Below are 24,365 nucleotides of genomic sequence, written 5' to 3'. Positions count from 1 at the left end.
TAGTGAGGCCCTAAGCAACTCTGTAAGACCCTACCTCAAAATAAAAAAGTAAAAAGGGCTGGGGATGTGGCTTGGTGGTTAAACACCCCTGGGTTCAATCCCCGATACCAAAAAAAAAAAAAAAAAAAAAGGCATTCTTAATTTTTTTATATTTAAATACACTAAAAGTTGACAAAACTTAAAAATTTCAGAATTAGTTTTATTATTAAAATATTTGCAGACTTTTATATGAAAACACAGAAAAAGATCTTTCTGATACTCAGCGACATCTTGCTAAGAAAAAATATGAACTACAGCTTACTCAGGAGAAAATTATGTGCTTGGATGAAAAAATTGGTAAGTTTTTTTTCCGTTACTTGTAGTTTTTTCTTAAGTCTCATAGAAAAATGTGTTCTGTCTAGTTATAAAATAGATAAACTTGGAAATGGATCCTTAATCTAAAAGTTTATGAATCAAAAATAATGAAAATTCATTTTTATTTGATAGTAAGATTATTTTTACTTAGATTTAGGATCATATTTAGTTATGACTTAAAATTGTCAGTGAAGAAATAGCTAGACAAAATAGTTACATTCTTAAAATTTATGTTAAATTTTAAATTTTCAATTTCAATATGATGCAACTTGCTCATAGCTGTTGTAATGAAATAGTGTATGCATGTGTGTATATAAATATATACATATCTATAGACATAAAACTTTTGGTGGAAAGTATACATATGTTTGGCTATGTCTAAGATATCACTTGGGTTTATAATGAAAATGACATTTATAAAATCTATGTGTTTTTTTACCAGTGATCTGTACAAAAGTATGGTCATAACTTAAATCTTCTTAGAAATATACAGCAGATTTTTTTCAGGGCCTTAAAAGAGCCTATTTTTAAGCTGAGGAAAAAAAATTAACATTTGCTATTATGTAGTTGAATAAATGTCTGGCATGAACAGTTAGGTAGCATTTCTGTTAATTGAAACAAGAAATATTAAAAGAGTAATATAGAAGGGAATGCTGAAGGAGAACTCATTTTTTGATGTTTTGAGTCCAAGTAAAGATGTAAAGTAAGAAGTTGGATATATGAATTTGTATCTCAGAAGACAAATCTAAGCTAACAATATATATTTGGGATACGTCAACCTATAAATTATATTTTAAAACCATAAGATCACATAGGAAGAATATAGAGAAAGAGGAGATGATGATCCAGGACAGAATAAGAAGAAGCCAAAGAAGTAGGAAGAAAACCCAGAAGTGAGTGTTATTTTGAAAGGCAAGAGAACCAAGGATTTTTAAAAGGGAGGGTATGATCACTTGTCAGGTACTTTTAAGTAATGAAACAAGATGAGGATAAAAATGTGTTTATAGGATTTGTCACATTGGAGTTTTAAAGTTTAAATAGTCTTGGGTGTGGGTTTAGAAATGGGAAGTGAAGTACAGATGGAAAAGATTAGAAAAGTCTCTCAAGAAGTTTGACTATTGAAAGATAGCAGAAAAATAAGGTGGTAGATTGTGTGGATGTGAAGTTGAGGATTTTTTTTTTAAGCTAACAGATATAAGAGCTTTTTAAGAAATTGATTGATAGATTGGAAGTGGTAATGAACTCAGATATCGGAACACCCAAAACATGTGGGTTGCCCTAAAGGAAGCACTGCCTGCAAAAAAAGACATGATGCATTTTCAAATACTATGTGACATATGACAGTACCTCCCTTGACACTGAACCCAAATGAACCTTGGTAGGGTTTAACTTGACGGGCAGTATCTAGAGGTCTGGTCTAGCAGAAATCTTCTTGTAGAGCTCTAGACCTGTGGTTTTCAAATTTTGGTGTATATCCCAATCACCCAGTAGATAAAGATCACTAGAGCCAGACTCCCTAAAGTAGTAAGGACCAGAACTCTTGTATCTTAACCAGTTTCCCTAGGCAATTCTGAAACCCTAAGACCTCTTCTCTAGACCAGTGGTTCTCAGCCCTTTTATTGTGCATTAGATTCACTGTGGGACATGGGAGAAGTATGCTTGTTAAAACATAATTTGCTGTGCCTACTCCCAGGATTTCTGATTCAGTAGGTCTTGGGTGGGGACGTGAGAGTTTTCACTTCACAGATGATGCTGATGGTACTGGTTGAAAAACCAGTTTCAAAGTCTTTGTTCTATAGCAATCCTTCAGCCAGTCAACATTGCCATTGCCCCGCCAGTTCTCACAAATAGAATTATACTTTCTTGGATGATATGTTCCCTTGGAATATTAGAAAAATCATAAAAAATAAGAATATTGCAAGATATTTGACTCTAATAATGACTTAGTTGAATAGTTTATTAATACTTATTACCTACCAATTTTATATGCAACAGTCATTCTAGTCTGTGGAGGGAAAGGAGGTGACATTAAGGGTGGCAGAAACTACAGGTTATTTTGATATTACACCTATTGCATTCATCCACCCTCTTCTTTCCCACCACCCAGCTTTCCTTCACTATTCTAATTCAAAGGTATTATGTTTTTATGTTTATGAGCCATTTAGAATTTCTTGATGGATTGTATTTTATAATCACTAATAAAAAGAAACATTTTAATTTGGAATATTGTACTCTTAATCATGGAATACAATATAGAGGAACTTTGAAAAGTATTTCAATCTGTTTGAACTGGAAAAAGATTTGTCTTGATTAAACCAACACCTTTATGATTACATATTTAGATAATTTTACAAGGCAGAGTATTGCACAGCGAGAAGAAATCAGCATTCTTGGTGCAACCCTCAATGATCTGGCTAAAGAAAAGGAATGCCTGCAAGCATGTTTGGATAAAAAATCTGAGAATATTGCATCCCTTGGAGAGAGTTTGGCCATGAAAGTATGTTCTGAGAACTGGGTGGACAAGGAATGTTTAAATGAAATATTTAAATATTAAACTGTAGTTTGCTTAAATCTGAATAAAGTAATAGGATTTTCCTCCAAGTTTTTTTCTAGAGAGCTAAAATTTAAAATCTGACTTTGAAATATTTTAAGATAGTCTTAGGAAATACATGAGCAAATTTACTAGGTAACATTTTAAATTGATTTTTCTATTATGAATTAGTGACTATTGTTCACTGACAATAACTAACTCAAATATCAAAATAAGGTAGTGAATCTGATTTCTTCTTAAAACCATTTTCAGGTAGTCTAGGAGGCAGTATGTTTGCTCCATTAAACTGCCCTTGTGGTATGAACTAGGAGTACCTTTTTATATCATCCTCAGCCTTTGAGAATAGATCATATGGTGCTGGTGCATAAAGCTGGATGATAATTCATCCCATATGTTTTTTTAAATTTTATTTTAATTTGTTATATATGAAAGCAGAATGCATTACAATTCATATTACTCATATAGAGCACAATTTTTCATATCTCTGGTTGTATAAAAAGTAGAGTCATGACATTCATGTCTTCATACATGTGCTTAGGGTAACGATGTCCATCTCATTCCACCGTCTTTCCTAACCCCGTGTTCCTTCCCTTCCCCTCTCCCCTTTGTCCTATCTAGAGTTCATCTAACCTCCCATGCCCCCACCCCACCAATCACATTATGAATCAGCAGCCTTAAATCAGAGAAAACATTCAGTATTTGGTTTTTTGGGATTGGCTAACTTAGCATTATATTCTCCAACTCCATCCATTTACCTGCAAGTGCCATGATTTTATTCTCTTTTAATGGTGAATATTGCATATATTTTGCTCTTGTTGTTAAACAAAAAAGGTCATGCTTGAAGGCAGCTATTGGTTTTAGCTCATAAATTGTGAAGCCAGTTCCTAATCTGTTTTCCACATGTCTTAAGCAATAACAGCATCAGTAGAATAAGGTCTTCCCACATTCCAAGGAAATGGATTCATGAAAATTCATCCATCCCTCTACCCATTCTTCAAACATTTATTGACATGTACCTGATATTATGTTAAAACTGAGGGTTAATGAGCCTATAGTGGAGCCTAATACACAGAGAGATAAATATATTATTATGATTGACTTTGTTAAATGCCATAATGACACAAGAAAAATGTTTTATTGGAGTTTGACAGAAATACATCTTAGACAGCCTGAGAATTGGGTTAGGGGAGGAGGAATATCTAGGAAGTCTTCCAGGAAGTAACAGTGCCTGGGCTTCCCTGAAAAATAACTAGAAATTAGCCAGAAAAATATTTAGGGGACTAGGATAGTGATACAGACAGGTAGAGTAGCTTACTTCAAAGCTCAGTGGCTTTCAAGAGAGAGTGACATGAGACTTCCTGATATGGTCAGAGATAGGTATGGATGGATATGGAAGGGCAAAAGATGAGATAGAATAGAAAAACAACAAATCTCAAAAATACATGTGATGCTGAGCAGGTCATTATAATGTATATGAAATGTTAGACTTTCATTCTTTAATATTGTTGTTGCTTCCAGTACTGGTTATTGAACCCAGGGGCACTCTACCACTAAGCGGCATCCCTAACCTTTTTATTTTTTAAATATTCAGACAGGACCTCACTAAGTTGCTGAGACTGGCCTCAAAATTTCAACCCTCCTGCCTCTGCCTCCTGAGTCTCTGGGATTATAGGCATGTGCCACCATGCCAGCTTGCATCTTTATTTTAGAGCATTATTCTGGCAATATAAATCCATAAAAAGATATATTATGAGAAAATGAGAGTAGTGACAGGGACACTAGTTAAAAGAACAGGGGTGAGACCTGTATGAGGATAGTTGCAGTATCAGTGAGAATTAGATCTATTGAGGAAGTAAAATTAATAAGATGTGGTTTCTGCCATGAATAGTTCCTATGAATTAAGTAGGAAAAACACAGAAAACAGGGCAGATGTAGGTGAGGAAGATTATTCACATGCTGAGTTTAAATTGTCTTTGAGAAATGTAGATGAAATATGCATAGGCTCTTGGATTTTTAGGCTTGGAGAGAAAATTGATGTTAATAGATTGGGGATCATGAGTGTAAATGAAGTCTTCAAAAGACATGAGCTAGTAAATACAGGTTTATTTGATGGGAAGTCTTGATCATTATTTTTGAATTTTTATGATTTTAAGTGGAATTTTGCTTCTCCTTATATTCAAAACATTTTTTTTGAATAGTTAAACATGACTTTTTAAAACACTAACGTTCAGAAACTAACATTTTTCAGAATCTTATTTCTCTAAGTCATATCTAATCTTTTATTTTTCTGACTGTACTGATGTTATCTTTACTTCACAAGGAATTCTGAGTGGCAAGTCCATTTCAAAATTAAGAACTTTATATAAAATTTTATAAAAGTAAGCATATTCATCCTCTAAATGGAAAATAATTTTTAAAGACAGTGTTAGAGAGTTAAATGAGAATGTTCCATATAATGACATTTCAGAACTGAACTAATAAATGTCATTCAGTGAAATAGGACTGTTCTAGTGAAATAGAACTGTTCTATAGTCTTATATGGAAATTACAGAAATAAGTTAATTTGGAAAATTCTACCTTATAGTGAATACAGTGAAAAATTTTGGGTAATCATAGTTTTAAGAGATTTTCTAGTACTTACTACCAACTAATGTTAGAGAACTCAATAACAACCTCAGATTTTTGAGTAATAAAAGCCAGAATATTTATATGAAGTTTTAGTTTTTCTTTTTTCTAATTATACTTATGGCATTCTGTCCAGACATAATTTTAACAGTTAATAAGAATCTTTCTTCCTGGTTGGATGTTCAAGGAATACATTGAGGTTGTTCAAGGAATAGTAGATTGCTAATGTTGGTAGTTTTGAGGAATGGTGGTATTAGGGTATTAAAATCACTAAGAGAAAACCACAGAGTAAGAGGATGCATTTTTAAAATTCTATTCAGTAATTCTGTTGTCCTGAATACTTTATAGTGTTCCTGGATCATCTTACTTTTAAGGTGAACATTTAGTGATAAAGGAAATTCCCTTTTAGGCTTGTCAGTATATTTCAAACTTAAGATTTTATTTTATTTTTTCCCCAAATCCCAGCTGCTCAGGAGGCTGAAGAAGGAGGATCATGAAGTAATGACTTTCAAAAGCTAGAAGTTCAATTAGATTTTCAGTATATATTTTTAAATGTATTAAATTTTATTTTAAAAAATATAAATATTCCATGCCATGTAAACAATATTTTGTTTGATTTATTTCCCTCTTGTGTTTTTTCTTCTTAAAGGGATTTAATTGTTTTTGTTAATGGGTATTTTGACCATACTCCATACTTCATTTCTGCCAGATATAGACTCTTCACCATTCTATTAGAAGGCAGGAAGGGAAACTGAAGCTAAAAATACCCTGGCAAGGGGCACATGAATAAAAGAAGATAGTGCACACACAAGAAACTTACTCTTTAGAGACAAGAACAGAAGTGGTTGGGAGATATAGGTTTGCTTTCTCATCTTTTTTTCTTGGTTGCTAAGGATTTAAAAATACAAAGCAACGTGCTAGGCATTATTATTGAAAGAATAATTTTCCTACTTTTCTTTAAGGCTAATATTAGCTGTAAGTGTCTGTTTATAGTTAGATTAGCTCAGGATCAATGAGAGTTGGGAATGGTACTAAAGGCATTAAGATGTTATAACCCTTTTCAGCCTTAACTGACTCCACAATTCTATTCCTTCACCACACCTTTAAGAAAAGGGGAGAATGTAAATGGTGCATTTTGTTATATCTTTGGTTTGGGCCCCTTTATGATCTCACACCTACATATTAAAAATGTACTTTTGTCAGTAATTTCATTGTAGTAGTTTTGTTAGATGATATTGCTGAGTAATGGAAACAATGTACTTGGTCAAAGTTATGAAGAACTAAATTTAGTTATACATAATTCATGCCTGTGGCTTTTATAACAAAGAATGTAAAGAAGTCAATCAGCCCCATTCATTATAAAACAAACCAATGTGACATCATTGGTTTGCCTCTAAAAACAGGGCGTTTATGGATGTCTTGTCTTGTTAGGTGATTGCACAAATCTTAAAAGTACTTGATATATGAGCTCCTATTAATATACTAAAGTGTAGCTTTTACTCCAATGAACTTAATCTGTTTTGCTTAGTGAAGTTATTCACACTGATATACTAGGCTTTAAAGTGTACAAGAGAGTAGAACATAAATATTCAAAACCAAATAGAAATCAAAAGGGAAAATTTTCAGTTTTGATAGAAATAACAATTTAAGATAATTTTAATTTGATATTTATATTATCTTTCAAGGAAAAGACCATTTCAGGCATGAAGAATATTATTGCTGAGATGGAACAGGCATCAAGGTAAATCATTCACCAAAAATGTGAACACTTAGTGTACAAAGACAATGTTAAGCATAAGGTGATAACTCCTAAATGTTGGAAAGAGGCCTAACTCTGCCTGAGGAAGTAAAAGAAGGGATGATGTTTACCAAGTAAAATAAAGGGAAAGGCATTCAGATAGGAAAGAAAGCAAAAAGCCACAAGTCATATTGTAAAGCCTCTTGAATTACAAGTAGGTGGGCATTGTTGTAATTCGAAGTCTAAGAGGAGAAGTGAAAGGAAGGAGAACAGACTGGAAAAGACCTGTGTTGAAGACAATTGATTCTTAATTTTATTCTTTGGGCAATAAGAAACCATTGAAGAATTTTAAGCAAGAAGAATAGGTGATGGGAAACTGGGCCATAGGGTTTAGGGAACAGTGTGAACAGGGGGCTTGTTCTGGAGTACAGATGTGGTTGGGAAAATTTAAATGGGATTTCTTGGAGAGAAGGACTAGAGTGAGAAGAATCAGGATGCTAAGATTTGAGACCTGAAAAACATTAATTTTTAAGAGGGCAGAGGAAATAATTCACCAAGGAGGCTAAGCCATAACAGAGAAAGAATGAAGGCTTTCCTATTCTTGAGTGTCACAAGTTTTCAAATATTTAACAGATCATTAACTATTATGTATATTTAGTACCTTTTCCATAGTGAAATGATGACAACATAGTAAACCTCTAATGAACTTTTTTTTGCAGTATTCTTGTAAATTTAAACATCTAAAACCTCTTCAAATGTTTTCATGCTAACTGTCCATCATCTGTCTTGTGAGAATGTATCAGTCCATTTCAGTAAAATGTCTCTTCTTACATGCTGTTTGATTTGTGGAATAGACAGTCTACCGAAGCCCTAATTATGTGTGAACAAGATATTTCCAGAATGCGTCGGCAATTGGATGAAACGAATGACGAGCTGGCTCAAATTGCTAGGGAAAGAGATATCTTGGCTCATGAGAGTGACAATCTCCAAGAACAATTTAACAAAGCCAAACAAGAAAACCAGGTATATTTGTTCCTAGAATCTTTTCCCCTAAGGAAAAATACACATATATTTATTTCTTCTGAGGCACATCCCTTGTTTCATTTTGCAGAAAAGCTCAGCTATTGGAAATAGCCTTTTTAAAAAATTTATAAACAGAATATGCCATGTAATTTTTAAATGAAATTCTCAGACATGAAGTGTTAAATATTAAACAAAAGGAATAGGGATATAATAGATTTGTATTAAACCTTAGAAAGTACTTCCTTAATGAAGAATATATATTTGAGTAAACCAACAAATGCGAATAAAAGCCATCAGAAACTTTAAAGAAAAAGATTTATTTAATGCACTGCATATTACTCTGTTTAAATGTGAGACCATGGACTATACCACATGTTTTGGTCCTCCTTAGCACTGTAAGTCTTTAGGAAAACTCCTTTTATAATTAGTCTTTTCTTTTATAATTCAGTTCAACCCACAGTTCTTATTTCCATTAGTATTATTTTAACTTGAACATTAAAGTTTCCATTATTTGGAAAGTTTCTTTCCCCCTCAAAATTCCCTGTTACCACTGTCAGTGTATTTAGTTTGCTTCAGAAGCACTTGTATTCTTTAGCTACCAAATAGTTATAATTTATATAAATAGCAATAAAGATGCAACACTTTGTCAATTGTAAGAAATTATCTGAGACATTATTTGAAAGTTAATGAATAATGAGATCCTAGAACAAAAAAAGGATATTATGTAAAAATGAAGGAAATTTGCATAAAATATCGACTTCAGTTAATATTATCAATATCGGCTCATTAACTGTAACAAAAGTACTAGTGTAAAATGCTAATAATAGAAGAACATGGGTGTTTAGGTATATGGGCTGTATAAAATATTTCATAATATTTCTGTAAATCTAAAACTTGGAAAAATAAAGATTATTTTTATAAATGAATAAATAGCAGTACAACCCAAAAGATGTGAATCTATAAGGTCTACCTTTGTGTACTCTGTGTATACTAGAGCAAGTAAGCTAAAGCTAAAGATGGATATAATTTTTATTTATGAGAAACTAGAAATTTAGTTATATATTTTTTTAATAAGAAATAGAAACTCATTAGAAAATTCTTTTTTTCTTATAAAAAGGTTTTTAAAAACTCCTATCTTTACTACCCATGGTTAGTCACTATAAACATTTGACATATTTTTTTACTGGCTTTTAGTGAAAATTAGTTCAAAATTAAACATTTTTATATTATTCATATACATACATATATATATATATTTTAAATGTAGCTGGGATTTAAAACCACACCACTTTGTGTCATCCTTTTTTTTTTTTTTTTTTTTTTTAAAAAAACCTACCTGAGGAGCACTAGAGCCAAGTATTTTAGGTCTTACTTGGGGTTGAATCTCGCTGCCAGGTTGTACAGTCATATAGTTTAACTTTTCTATATCTAATTTCATAATCCTTAAAGATGGATATTAAGCGAGAATATACCTGGAAAGTACTTACCATAGTGTCCAGCATATTACTCAATAAATCGTAGCTATTATTAGCTTACTGTAATAGAAGCATTTCCCTGTCTTGTTAAAACTTTATAAGCATTTTTATCATTAGGAGAAAATTGGTAATAATTTACATATGTTCCAGAGTACATTTTTTTTCTTTGTTTGGGTAGAATAGGGATCCGTCTATGGACTGCAGGTTAAGAACCAATATCGTAGAACATTTGGAAAATTGAGACCTTAACACATTTTATCATTTGATATTTTTTTAATAAGTCAGGATGTAACCTGATTTTTTTCACTTAATATACATAACATCTTCCTCTATTATTAAAATTACTCCAGACATTTCTCATAGATGCATAATATTCTACTGTGTTATTATACCACTGTGCAGATATACTACTATTTATAGCAACATTCACCAAATGTGAATAAATATGAAATTTTATTAGATTTTATCAAATTGAATCAAATCTTATGAGACTTCTTTTTATGAGCATTTTCAAATGTCTCTTTTTTTTTAAGAGAGAGAGAATTTTTTTAATATTTATTTTTTAGTTATTGGCGGACACAACATCTCTGTTTGTATATGGTGCTGAGGATCGAACCCGGGCCGCACGCATGCCAGGCGAGCACGCTACTGCTGAGCCACATCCCCAGCCCTCAAATGTCTCTTGATATCATCATATAGTGATTCATATGATTACATATGCAAATTTATGTTTGGAATAAATAGTACGGTTCATAATTGAAATTTCAAACTTTTACTAACTAGGTAGGCAAAATACTACTTTTAAAATTAGAAAATCTTTGATTATTAGTAAAGTTTAATTTTGTTAAACATTATCTACTTTTGCTTTCTGTTTGTGAATTGTCTATTTATATCCTTTGCCCATATGCTCCTGGGCTTTTGTGTTTCTTTGGTTTTTATATGAGTTTTACACATTAAGTATATTAACTTTTTATATACCTACTTGTTGCAAACTTTTAAATTTTCATTTTTGATGTTTTTTACATGTAGGAATTTTTTATTTGTTGTATTCAAATCTCGATATCTTTTTTCCATAGGCACTGTCCAAAAAATTGAATGATACACATAATGAACTTAATGACATAAAACAGAAGGTCCAAGATACTAATTTGGAGGTTAACAAGCTAAAGAATATATTGAAGTCTGAAGTACGTATAGATTTTTTTCCTTTGCTCATGATTTTTAAGAGTTTTCACAAGAGTGAACTTAGTAATCAGTTGTATCAGAACAGGTGAATGAACTCTTTATCACATAGCTTATTTTAGTTTTGACAATGGTGAGTTAATTATAGATTTTAAAAGTTGCCAATGTCCAGAAAGGTGGCTACAGAATATATGCCTTTTAGTTTGCTAAGTAAAAAACATTCTAGACTAAACAGAATCTTCCTAACTGGATGAAGGACAAAAGGCCAGAATTAACTTGGCCTCACTTCTATTTGAAAACAGTAGAGGTTTCTGTTACAAGCCTCTGATGGAAGTGGCTCTACCTGATTATGTAGCAGAACAGAATGGATCATCTTGTGATGGAGTCATTTGTTTCTTAGGACCAGAGGACAGAAAACTAACTGCCCTTTGCATTTCTCTCATGTTAGCAACTGTTTGACGAGGTACATGTACCAGGTTTTTCCAAAGCACATACTCCATACTCAGCTATTATCTTTAGTATAATCCAGCAACTACAAAAAATATCAGCTGAGGCAGGTAGAATGTTGCAAGGAACCCTGTGGATGGCCAGAGCTTGCCTTGGGTACTGGATGGGAAAGGCACCTTAGAAAGGGGGAATGGAGAGTTCCGAAGAGCAGTTTTGCTTCTTCTATAAAATTGCTTATCTTAGGCCCCACACAGCTTTTGTGAGGGTGGTCGGAAGGCAGAAGAAACATTGTACAGACTCCTTTTTCGCATATTACCTGGTCATAAAACTGAGTTTAATATTAAAAAGTGGTTCCTGTCTTTGAGAAATACTAGATATTTTTGTAGCGACAGCACAGCCTCATCTAACTACATGAAATTACGTGGCATTGTTAAGAGAATGACTTAGACAATTAAGTACACACAAAGTTAAAGAGGGAAAAGGTTGATGTGGGTAAACTCAGTTTATGTATGTTTTATTGTACCAGGTTCTTCCAAAGCACATATTCCTTACTCAGCTATCATCTTTAGTATGATCATGGAAAACATACAACAGGTTCCTACTGACACGTTTGGAATATCTGAATCTTTTTTCTTTTTGGTACTGGGGATTGAACCCAGGGGTGCTTTACCACTGAGCTATACTGCCAGCTCTTTTTAATTTTTATTTTGATCAAGCAACAATAAAAAATAAAATAAAAAAATAAATAAAAAATTAAAAAAATTTATTTTGAGGCAGGGTCTCACTAAGTTTCCTAGGCTGCTCTTGAACTTGAATCCTCCTGCCTCAGCCTCCTGAGTAGCTGAGATTACAAGCATGCATCATCACACCTAGCAGAATATCTGAATCTTGAAAGCCTATGAAGTAGTTTGCTGTACAGAACTATTTTAACAGACTTGGCAAAGATCTTTCATGTGAGGCCACAAGATGGCAATATTAACTGAATTTCAACACGTTTCTTACAATCAAGCAAACTTAATAATGAGAACATAAATCTGATATGAAAAGCTTATAAAGTAAGGATAAAGAGACAAGGCTGACAATGGAGATTTGTTTTTAAGAGATGGGAGAGATTACAGTGTATTTTATGTGAGAGAACGGGAAATAGCTGCTTGATGATGATTTGATTTGGAATTTACTAAAAGTTTCCTTATGGAAAGGATGACTACTTATTTCAGCATCCAATGTATGATACAAAATAAATATTCAGTGAATACTTGCTGAATAAAAGATTGGATAGTGTAGATGGAAAAAAAAACTTAAAAACTATTACTTATTGCAATTTGGTTATTTTATTTAGCCCAGGATTTTTTTTAATAGAAAAATATGGTATTTATTAACAGGAGAGAAAGATATCTAGGAACTTTTTATTAATTACTGAATTATAACTTATTTTTTTAGAATGGGTTAGCCAAACTATAATAGTAAGATTTTTTTTAGAATGTATTTTTTTAAAAGATTTATTTTTTTTAGTTGTAGTTGGACACAATACCTTTATTTTATTTATTTATTTTTATGTTGTGCTAAGGATCCAACCCAGGGCCCCGCAAGTGCTAACCGAGAGCTCTACTGCTGAGCTACAACCACAGCCCAAGATTTGTTTTTTAAAATAGCCTAATTATGATTTTTCAGAATATTGTATTATTTGTGGAGCTGAATTTTTTCCTCTGGGAAAAAGGTCCTACTTCAGTTAATCCACTCATGATAGAATTTTGAAGATTTTAAAAGAAATGGCTCTATAGTATATGTTCAATTTATATGTGGAAGCATATTTATGAATAACATTCCTTGGCAAAGCTTTGATATTTTACTTTTGAGCAATTAAGGGCAAATTACTAGAATAGCAGGGAAAGGTGAATTATAGTCCATGATCAAGAAAGTTAAGACTGGGGTTATGAATGAAAGGCAGGAGTCAGACAGGAAATGTTCTAAACCAAGAGAATTACAGAAGTCCACACTTAAGATATATAAGAATTCAGAAGCTGTGTACAACCCAGTAAAGTCGTTATGAAGAAGGAATACACAGAAATAAAAATCAAGAAGCTTAGAAACCTGACCAGCAAGTGGTCAGTAAACATGTGTATGGAAAAGGAGACCATGAGAATTTCATTTGAACAAAAGGAAATATAAGAGCCCTTTCTCAGGTCCTGAAGATAAGGTAAGTAGCTTTACTTAAATTTACTAGTGGAATAACTGAGCCAGTACAGATCCTCATCACACTTCCTTTTGTTAACTACTGGATGACCAGTTTTCTAAGCTAAGAGTACAGGTAGGTTTTTTCTCAAGGTTATGTTAGAAATGCTCCTTTGTAGCAAGTGGATTCCTAGTGACCTGGAAAATAATGTTTAATATGTATCATATGTTGAGCTTTAAAGTAATACCTAAGATTTGTTTTTCAGGAATCTGAAAACCGGCAAATAATGGATCAACTCCGAAAAGCCAATGAAGATGCTGAAAACTGGGAAAATAAAGCCCGGCAAGCTGAGGCAGATAACAATACCCTCAAATTGGAACTTATCACTGCAGAAGCAGAGAGTAACAGATTAAAAGAAAAAGTAGATGCTCTCAACAGAGAAGTTGAGCAAGTAAGTTTGGGAAAATATACTTATAATACATTCTGCATAATATTTAAAGGAGTTTTGTTTTACTTTCCACAAATTAAATGTGTTAACAAGAAGTTAAATTGTTTAAATACTGTGAATTGTGGCCTGCTGACCATTTGCCTTACACTTATTCTGATTCTCCTCTATTATCTACCTTACAACAATTATCTTTAGCTTTTTTTAATTGAGAAATATTTCAAACATAAAAAATGTACAAAAAAAGGTCATGAAACAGACAAAAAACATCCCTACCCTCCAGATGTAAGAATGCTAATATTTGCCTTTGCTTCATAATCTCTTGCTTAAAAATGCACATTACAGATACCAGTTCTCACTCTTTTCCTTCCTCCTTCCTTGATTGTTGGTGTGTATATCTTTTGTGTTGATGTGTTGCTTACCAATGATGTTGTTTGTGTTGTTAAATTTTTTTCAAATATTATCATACTATATATAACCATTTTTCCTTTTTAAAAAATATATTTTTAGTTGTTGATGGACCTTTATTTTTATTTATTTGTATATGGTGCATGGTGCTGAGAATCGAACCCAGTGAGTCATGCATGCTAGGCAAGCACACTACCTAGCATGAGCCACAATCCCAGCAACCCCATCTTGCCTTTTTTGATCAACTTTCCTTTTTTGATTAACATTTTAATTTTGAAGTTTATCTGTTTTGGTACATGTAGTGTTTTTAATATTTTACTGTTTAAATCATTCCCATGTTGAAGGAAATTTAATTTTTTCTCTAATAAGATACTTTGCAGTAAACCACCTTTTACATTTCTCTCAGCTGTATGTCTCTCTAGGCTCATGTGAATAACTAGATCCAAGATAATTGTGATTTCAACTCTGTTATTTGAAAATTCCTAAGGTTTTGCTTTCCCATCAAAAATGGTGGGTTATTATTTGCTCAAATGCTAATCAGTACTTGATATTGTCAGATTTAAAGTTTTTTCATACTTTTGTGTTTCCTTGATTACAGGTAAAATTGAAGGTCTTTTCATGTTTCTTGGATGAATTTTCTCTTGGATTCTTTTTAAATTTTGCCCATTTTTCTTTTGAGTTATTTATCTTTTTCATATTAATTTATAGAAATTCTCTATATATTCTTAATAATAATACTTTTAAAGTATGATTATTACCTTATTCTTATCAATGGCTTGTCTTTTTCCTTTTCTTGCAATATAAATCCATGTTAAACTCAGATGCACTCAAAATTATTATTAATCTTGTCCTATGTGGCTTATGCTTTTATCTCTTCCTTAAGAAATTCTTTACTATCCCAAGGCCAGAAGGATAATTCCCTATATTTTTATTTAAATATTCTTTTCTAGAGGATAGAAAGAGTGGGGGAAGGGAGGACAATGGGTGGGTGGAAAATTGTCGCCAAAGTACAGTTAGGGAAAGGGAGGTAGTTCCGATATTCCTTAGCCTAGTAGGGTAACTCTAGTAATCAATGATACATTATACATTCTGAATAATTAGAAAAATTACAATATCCGAGGAGGTGGAAATGCTAATTTTCACCTCAGTTTGATCATTACACATTGCATACACATATCAAGTTCTAGTACTATACCCCATAAATAAGTACAAAGATTATAGATCAACTAAAAAATACTTTTATTTTGGTTCTTCTGAAAGTTTTATGTAGAATTTTGCTCTTCACCAATATGTCTTTAATGACTTAAGATTGATTTTGTGTTTGAAATAGCGAAATCTTTTTTTGTGGATTAATATCCATCATCCTTTCTTCAGTGAAATATAAGTGTACTTTGTCAGAAAAATAACATTCAACTCCAGTTGTCTACTTAGCCATCCTGTCTTTTTTTTTTTTTTTTTTTTTGTGGTTCTCGGGATTGAACCCAGGGGCACTTTACTACTGAGTTATATCCCAGTCCTTTTATTTTTTATTTTGTCAGAGTCTTGTTAAATTGCTGAGGCTGGCCTTGAATTTGTGATCCTCCTTCCTCAGCCTCCTGAGTTGCTGGGATTAAGCTGTGTGCCACTATGCCTGGTTTATGTTAATCTTGATATCTGGGATGATTAATATTCCCCTAAATTATTTTGACCTTACTTGGCCCTTATTAAACTGTTTCAGATGAATTTTAAAATAATTGTATCACATTCCATGATTTTGTATCTTTCTAAGACTGTATTTTTCCCTTTTTCTTTGGCTATAGCCCACAAGTGTTGAGGTCATGCTTTCATTGCCATTGTTTTAAATATAGCCTGCTTCCTTTATGACTTTGCTATTGCTAAAGTTTTTTTTAATATTTATTTTTTTAGTTGTACAGAATACCTTTATTTATTTATTTATTTATTTTTATGTGGTGCTGAGGATCAAACCCAAGGCCTCACACGTGCTAGGCAAGCACTCTACCGATGAGCCACAACCCCAGCCCCTAAAGTTTTTTTTTTAAATTTCCAATGTACAGGAGACTAGGGGTTATTTTTTTTTCTTTTTTTGCATCTAATATTATTTGTTGCATCTTATATTTTATTGTCTAATATTTTTAACATCGTGATTGGATAAAATTGCGTATGTGATGCCAGTTCTTTTGTACCTGTTAAGACTTGCTGGTAGCAGGGTATACACTTAGTATTTGATAATATTCTGTGTGAGCTTGAAGCTTGTGTGCTCACTTATTGTTATGTGTTATGTATAATATGTGTGTGTGTGTGTGTGTGTGTGTGTGTACACATATACTTATATATTAGATTAAGCTTAGTAGTGTAAGTCTTATATTTATTAAATTTGCATTTTTATCTTCTGACTTCTGGTTTGTGTATGTATCTGTGTGTGTGTGTGTGTGTGTGTGAGAGAGAGAGAGAGAGAGAGAGAGAGAGAGAGAGAGAGAGAGAGTACATGTATACGTACATGCTGCGGATCAAACCCCCAGGGCCTGGTTTGTGCTACACAAGTGCTCTGCTGCTGAACTATATCTCCAACCCATCTTCAAATTTCTGGAAGAGATATGTTAAGATCTTCCTCTGTAATTGTGAATTTGTTTATTTTCCTCTGAATGATTTTCTCATTTTTGCTTTATTTTTGAGACTGCTATTAGTTTCATATCAGTTCATTATTTCTATATTCTTCTGCTGAAAATATTTTATCATTGTATAATAACTTGCTCAAAGAACACTTTTGTTTCAAAGTGTGCTTTCATATAGCAGTGCAACATCTCGCTATCTCATATGTTTACTTTGTAATGAACTGTTGGTAAATTTAATTTTTAAATCAGCTATTGAAGTATAGTTTACATAAAGTACAAACACTCAGTATACAATTTAATGAGTTTTGACAAATTTTATACTTCTATAATTACCATTACAGAAGATATGGAACATTTTCATCATCTCCCTAACATTTCTCAAACCTCTTTGCAGTCATCCATCCAAATCTCCAAGCAACTGCTGATTTGCTTTCTATCACAATAGATTAGATCTGCCGATTTTCTAGAATTTTTCATAAACAGAATCAGGTAGTATACATTTATTTGTGTTTTGGCGTCTTTCATTCAGCATGTTTTTGAACTTTATTCATATTGTTGTATGTTAGTTCATTCCTTTTTTTGTGTTTTTGTTTTGAGATGTGGTCTTGCTAAATTGCCCAGGCTGGCCTTGAACTTGGGATCCTCTTGCCTCAGCCTCCCACATAGCTGGAATTTCAGGTGTCCACTACCATGCCCAGCTAGTTCATCCTTTTCTTTTTTTTAATTTATTCTTTAATTATTTGAATTGTTTGAACGTATTTGAATTGTTTCCAGTTTGCACAAAATGTTGTTGAAAATATTCTTTCATATGGTGAACATAGGTAGGAATTTCCATTGGGTATATGCCTAATCATTTTTTTCCTTTTTTAAAAAATTTGTTTCTTTTAGATATACATGACAAGTGTATTTTGACATATTATACCTATGTGGAATGCAACCCATTCCAATTTGGATCCCATTCCTGTGGTTGTACATGATATGGAGTTATGCTGGTCAAGTATTCATATATGAGCATAGGAAAGTTATGTCCAGTTCATTCCACTATCTTTCTTATTTCCATCTCTCCTCCCTTCCCTTCATTCCCCTTTGTCTAGTCCAATGAACTTCTATACTTCCCCTCCCTACCCTTTCTTGTTATGGGTTAGCATCCGCATATCAGAGAGAACATTTTGGCCTTTGGTTTTTTGGGATTGGCTTATTTCACTTAGCATGATAGTCTCCAGTTCCATCCATTTATTAGCAAATGCCATAATTTTATTCTTCTTTAATGCTGAGTAATATTCCCTTGTGTACATATACCACATTTTTTTTATCCATTCATCTTACTCATGCTAGGCAGGTGCTGTACCACTGAGCTATATCCCTATCCCTGGCCATTTAAGTGTAATGACATCTCTAAAAGTCTTACCTTCAAATTCAGTCATATTAGTAGTTAGGACATCAACATACAAACATGGGAGCAGGGCAGGACACAATTTAGTCCGTAACAAATTGCTTTTAGTTTTTGACCATTATGAATAAAATTTTTGCAAATGTTGTTTCAAGTCTTTGTGTGCACATAAGTTTTTATTTATCATGGATAAAAAGCTAGGAAAACCCGTCACCACCACCCTCCAATTTACTGTAAGTCTGCTTGACTTTTTAAGAAACTGACTGGTGGTTTCCTAAAGTGCTTGTGCCACTCCCGATTGCTCTGGGTGGTAGTGCCAGTCACTCTGCATCTTCTCCAAGACTTGCTAATAGGTGTATGGCATTATTACATTTGTCATTTTAGCCTGCACTTTCATCATTACTAGTGATGGTGAGCAGCTTTTCACATGCTTATTGGTCACTAATCTGTCATCTTCTATGAAGTATCTTCTAATTCATTATAGATATACATAAAGGGCTTTCTGATATTCATGGTTTTTTTTGGTTGCTAATTTACATTCTTTTTTATTGTTTGTTCAAAATATTACAAAGCTCTTGACATATCATATTTCATATATTAGAATCAAGTGGGTTATGAACTCCCATTTTTACCCCAAATACAGATTGCAGAATCGCATCAGTTACACATCCACATTTTTACATACTGCCATATTAGTGACTGTTGTATTCTGCTACCTTTCCTATCCTCTACTATCCCCCCTCCCCTCCCCTCCCATCTTCTCTCTCTACCCCATCTACTGTAATTCATTTCCCTCCTTGTTTATTATCCCATTCCCCTCACAACCTCTTATATGTAATTTTGTATAACAATGAGGGTCTCCCTCCATTTCCATGCAATTTCCCTTTTTTCTCCCTTTCCCTCCCACCTCATGTCTCTGTTTAATGTTAATCTTTTCTTCCTGCTCTTCCTCCCTGCTCTGTTCTTAGTTGCTCTCATTATATCAAAGAAGACATTTGGTATTTGTTTTTTAGGGATTGGCTAGCTTCACTAAGCATAATCTGCTCTAGTGCCATCCATTTCCCTGCAAATTCCATGATTTTGTCATTTTTTAGTGCTGCGTAATACTCCATGATGTATAAATGCCACATTTTTTAATCCATTCATCTATTGAAGGGCATCTGGGTTGATTCCACAGTCTAGCAATTGTGAATTGTGCTGCTATGAACATCTATGTGGCAGTATCCCTGTAGTGTGCTCTTTTAAGGTCTTCAGGGAATAGTCCAAGAAGGACAATAGCTGGGTCAAATGGTGGTTCCATTCCCAGCTTTCCCAGGAATCTCCATACTGCTTTCCAATTGGCCGCACCCGTTTGCAGTCCCACCAGCAATGTACAAGAGTACCCTTTTCCCTGCATCCTCTCCAGCACTTGTTGTTTGACTTCATAATGGCTGCCAATCTTACTGGGGTTAGATGGTATCTTAGGGTGGTTTTGATTTGCATTTCCCTGACTGCTAGAGATGGTGAGCATTTTTTCATGTACTTGTTGATTGATTGTATGTCCTCCTCTGAGAAGTGTTTGTTCAGGTCCTTGGCCCATTTATTGATTGGGTTATTTGTTTTCTTATTGTTTAATTTTTTGAGTTCTTTGTATACTCTGGATATTAGGGCTCTATCTGAAGTGTGAGGAGTAAAAATTTGTTCCCATGATGTAGGCTCCCTATTTACCTCTCTTATTGTTTCTCTTGCTGGGAAAAACTTTTCAGTTTAAGAAAGTCCCATTTGTTGATTCTTGTTATTAACTCTTGTGCTATGGGTGTCCTATTAAGGAATTTGGAGCGCGACCCCACAATATGTAAATCGGAGCCAACTTTTTCTTCTATCAGACGCAGAGTCTCTGATTTGATATCTAGCTCCTTGATCCACTTTGAGTTAACTTTTGTGCATGGCGAGAGGAGGGAATTCAGTTTCATTTTGTTGCATATGGATTTCCAGTTTTCCCAGCACCATTTGTTGAAGATGCTATCCTTCCTCCATTGCATGCTTTTAGCTCCTTTATCAAATATAAGATAGTTGTAGCTTTGTGGATTAGTCTCTGTGTCCTCTATTCTGTACCATTGGTCTACCCGCCTGTTTTGGTACCAGTACCATGCTGTTTTTGTTACTATTGCTCTGTAATATAGTTTGAAATCTGGTATCGCTATACCGCCTGATTCACACTTCCTGCTTAGAATTGTTTTTGCTATTCTGGGTCTTTTATTCTTCCATGTGAATTTCATGATTGCTTTATCTATTTCTACAAGAAATGCCATTGGGATTTTGATTGGCATTGCATTAAACCTATAGAGAACTTTTGGTAATATCGCCATTTTGATAATATTAGTTCTGCCTATCCATGAACAGGGTATATTTTTCCATCTTCTAAGATCTTCTTCTATTTCTCTCTTTAGGGTTCTGTAGTTTTCATTGTATAAGTCTTTCACCTCTTTTGTTAGGTTGATTCCCAAGTATTTTTTTTTTTTGAGGATATTGTGAATGGAATGTTTTTCCTCATTTCCATTTCAGAGGATTTGTCGCTGATATACAGAAATGCCTTTGATTTATGTGTGTTGATTTTATATCCTGCCACTTTGCTGAATTCATTTATTCTAGTAGTTTTTGTGTAGACCCTTTTGGGTCTTCTAGGTATACAATCGTGTCTTCTGCAAATAGTGATAATTTAAGTTCTTCTTTTTCCTATTTTTATGCCTTTAATTTCTTTTGTCTGTCTAATTGCTCTGGCCAGTGTTTCGAGAACTATATTGAATAGAAGTGGTGATAGGGGGCATCCCTGTCTTGTTCCAGATTTTAGAGGGAATGCCTTCAATTTTTCTCCATTCAGAATGATGCTAGCCTGAGGCTTAGCATAGATAGCTTTTACAATGTCGAGGTAAGTTTCTGTTATCCCTAGTTTTTCTAATGTTTTGAACATAAAGGGATGCTGTACTTTGTCGAATGCTTTTTCTGCGTCTATTGAGATGATCATATGGTTCTTATCTTTAAGTCTATTGATGTGGTGAATAACACTTATTGATTTCCGTATATTGAACCATCCCTGCATCCTACTTGATCATGATGCACAATTTTTTTGATGTGCCTTTGTATCCGATTCGCCAGAATTTTATTGAGGATTTTTGCATCTAGGTTCATCAGAGATATTGGTCTTTAGTTTTCTTTCTTTGAGGTGTCTTTGTCAGGTTTCGGAATCAGGGTGATGTTGGCCTCATAGAATGAATTTGGCAGAACTCTCTCTTTTTCTATTTCCTGAAATAACTTGAAAAGTATTGGTATTAATTCTTCTTTAAAGGATTTGTAAAACTCCACTGTGTACCCATCCGGTCCTGGGCTTTTCTTGGTTGGTAGTCTTTTGATTGCTTCTTCTATTTCATCCATTGATATTGGTCTGTTTAAATTGTGTGTATCCTCCTGACTCAGTCTGGGCAAATCATATGACCTAAGAAATTTATCAATGTCTTCACTATCTTCTATTTTATTGGAATATAGGTTTTCAAAATAATTTCTAATTGTCTTCTGTATTTCTGTAGCATCTGTTGTGATATTGCCTTTTTCATCCCGTATGTTAGTAATTTGAGTTCTCTCTCTTTTTCTCTTTGTTAGCATGGCTAAGGGTTTGTTGATCTTATTTATTTTTTCGAAGAACCAACTTTTAGTTATGTTAATTTTTTCAATAGTTTCTTTTGTTTCAATTTCGTTGATTTCTGCTCTGATTTTAATTATTTCTTGCCTTCTGCTACATTTGCTGTTGTTTTGCTCTTCCTTTTCTAGGGCTTTGAGATGAAGTATGAGCTCATTTATTTGTTGGTTTTTTCTTTTTTTGAGGAATGATCTCCAGGCGATGAATTTCCCTCTTAAAACTGCTTTCATTGTGTCCCATAGATTCTGATATGTTGTGTCTGTATTTTCATTTATCTCTAAGAATTTTTTGATTTCCTCCTTTATGTCTTCTGTAACCCATTGATTATTCAGTAACATATTGTTCATTTTCCATGTGATGTAGGATTTTTCCTTCCTTCTTTTATCATTGATTTCCAGTTTGATTCCATTATGGTCAGATAAAATGCATGGTATTATCTCCATCCCTTTATATTTACTGAGGGTTGCCCTGTGGCATAATATATGGTCTATTTTTGAGAAGGATCCATGTGCTGCTGAGAAAAAAGTATATCCACTTTATGATGGTTGATATATTCTATATATGTCAGTTAAGTCTAGGTTGTTGATTGTGATATTGAGGTCAATTGTTTCTTTATTCAACTTTTGTTTGGAGGATCTCTCCAGTGGTGAGAGAGGTGTGTTGAAGTCACCCATAATTATTGTGTTGTGGTCTATTTGATTCTTGAACTTGAGGAGAGTTTGTTTTATGAACATCGCAGCACCATTATTTGGTGCATAAATATTGATAATTGTTATGTCTTGTTGGTGAATGGTTCCTTTTAACAGTATACAATGTCCTTCCTTATCCCTTTTGATTAACTTAGTCTTGAAGTCGATTTTATTACATATGAGGATGGCCACCCCTGCTTGCTTATGAGGACCGTGTGCGTGGTATATTTTTTCCCAACCTTTCACCTTGAGCCTGTGTATGTCTTTTCCAATCAGATGTGTCTCCTGGAGGCAGCATATTGTTGGATTTGTTTTTTTAATCCATGTTACCAGCCTATGTCGCTTTATTGGAGAGTTACTATTGATATATTCTTTGTACTTCCTGCCATGTTTGATTATTATTTTTTTTTCTAATTTAGTTTGTTTCTCCATGATTAGCTTTCCCCCTGTCCTCTGTCTTTACCGAGGCACTTCCCACTGATGGTTTTGGTTATTGTTTTTCATTTCTTCCTCGTGTAGTGTTTTGCTCAAGACGCTTTGCAATGCTGGTTTTCTGGCTACAAATTCTTTTAGCTTTTGTTTATCATGAAAGATTTTTATTTTGTTGTCGTACCTGAAGCTTAATTTTGCTGGATACAGAATTCTTGGTTGGCATACATTGTCTTTCAGTGTTTGAAATACGTTGTTCCAGCATCTTCTCGCTTTCAGCGTCTGTGATGAAAAATCCGTTGTTAACCTTATTGGTTTACCCCTAAATGTAATCTGCCTTTTTTCTCTTGTAGCTTTTAATATTTTCTCTTTGTTCTGTTTATTGGATATCTTCATAACAATGTGTCTTGGCGTTGGTCTACCGTGATTTTGTGTGCTCTGTGTCTAGTATGCATCTACAATTTGTATATCTGTTTCCTTTTTTATTTCTGGAAAGTTTTCTGTAATTATTTCATTCAGCAGGTTACTCATTCCCTTGGTATGAATCTCTGTACCTTTCTCTATCCCGATGATCGTAAGTTTGGTTTTTTATGTTATCCCAAATCTCTTGGATGTTTTTCTCGTGATTTTTACCAGCCTATCTGAGTTGGCTAGACTCTTTTCAAGATGATCTATTTTTGTCTTCATTATCTGACGTTCTGGCTTCTACTTGCTCCACTCTGTTAGTGATACTCTCGATTGAGTTTTTAATTTGGTTTATCGTTTCCTTCATTTCTAGAATTATTGTTTGAATTTTTTTATAATCTCTATCTCCTGATAAAGATGCTTAACTTCTTCTTTTATCTGTTTATGTAATTCATTTTCAGTGTGATCTTTCGCTGTTTGGATTTGCTGTCTCATATCCTCTTTAAGGTTCCTTTCCATCTGTCTACGGTATACCTTGAGTTCTTTATGTGGCCATTTTTCTGATGACTCTAGGTCCTCCTGAATATTTAGGCTGTCCTGTATTGTTTGTACTCCTTTTCTTCCTAGCTTTTTTATGCTGCTCATGTTACTTCTTGTTCTGTTTGACTGCTGAGTTACTGTTTACTCCTATAAATTTATTTGATGCTTGGGAGGAAAGATATTAGAAGGGAAGGGAAAAAGTCACT

General features: G+C 33.5%; 1 protein-coding gene across 8 annotated transcripts in view; it reads left to right on the top strand.

Moving 5' to 3' along the window:
• The window catches only part of Tsga10 (testis specific 10), a 291,349-nt gene that overhangs the window by 61,252 nt on the left and 205,732 nt on the right, over nt 1-24,365 (top strand). For 7 of the 8 annotated variants that reach the window (XM_078028531.1, XM_078028528.1, XM_078028529.1 and 4 more), the window contains 6 exons: nt 221-336; nt 2,697-2,851; nt 7,216-7,271; nt 8,123-8,291; nt 10,843-10,953; nt 13,834-14,019. In XM_078028531.1, coding sequence (XP_077884657.1) covers nt 221-336; nt 2,697-2,851; nt 7,216-7,271; nt 8,123-8,291; nt 10,843-10,953; nt 13,834-14,019 — 793 coding nt within the window. The remainder of the gene's footprint in view (nt 1-220; nt 337-2,696; nt 2,852-7,215; nt 7,272-8,122; nt 8,292-10,842; nt 10,954-13,833; nt 14,020-24,365) is intronic. The other variant, XM_078028533.1, reaches the window with a different exon arrangement.

This window comes from Ictidomys tridecemlineatus, chromosome 12 (assembly GCF_052094955.1).
Source record: "Ictidomys tridecemlineatus isolate mIctTri1 chromosome 12, mIctTri1.hap1, whole genome shotgun sequence".
In the NCBI taxonomy this organism is placed as follows: domain Eukaryota; kingdom Metazoa; phylum Chordata; class Mammalia; order Rodentia; family Sciuridae; genus Ictidomys; species Ictidomys tridecemlineatus.
Note: the sequence above shows the minus strand (reverse complement) of the source record. Positions and strands in the feature narration are given on the sequence as shown.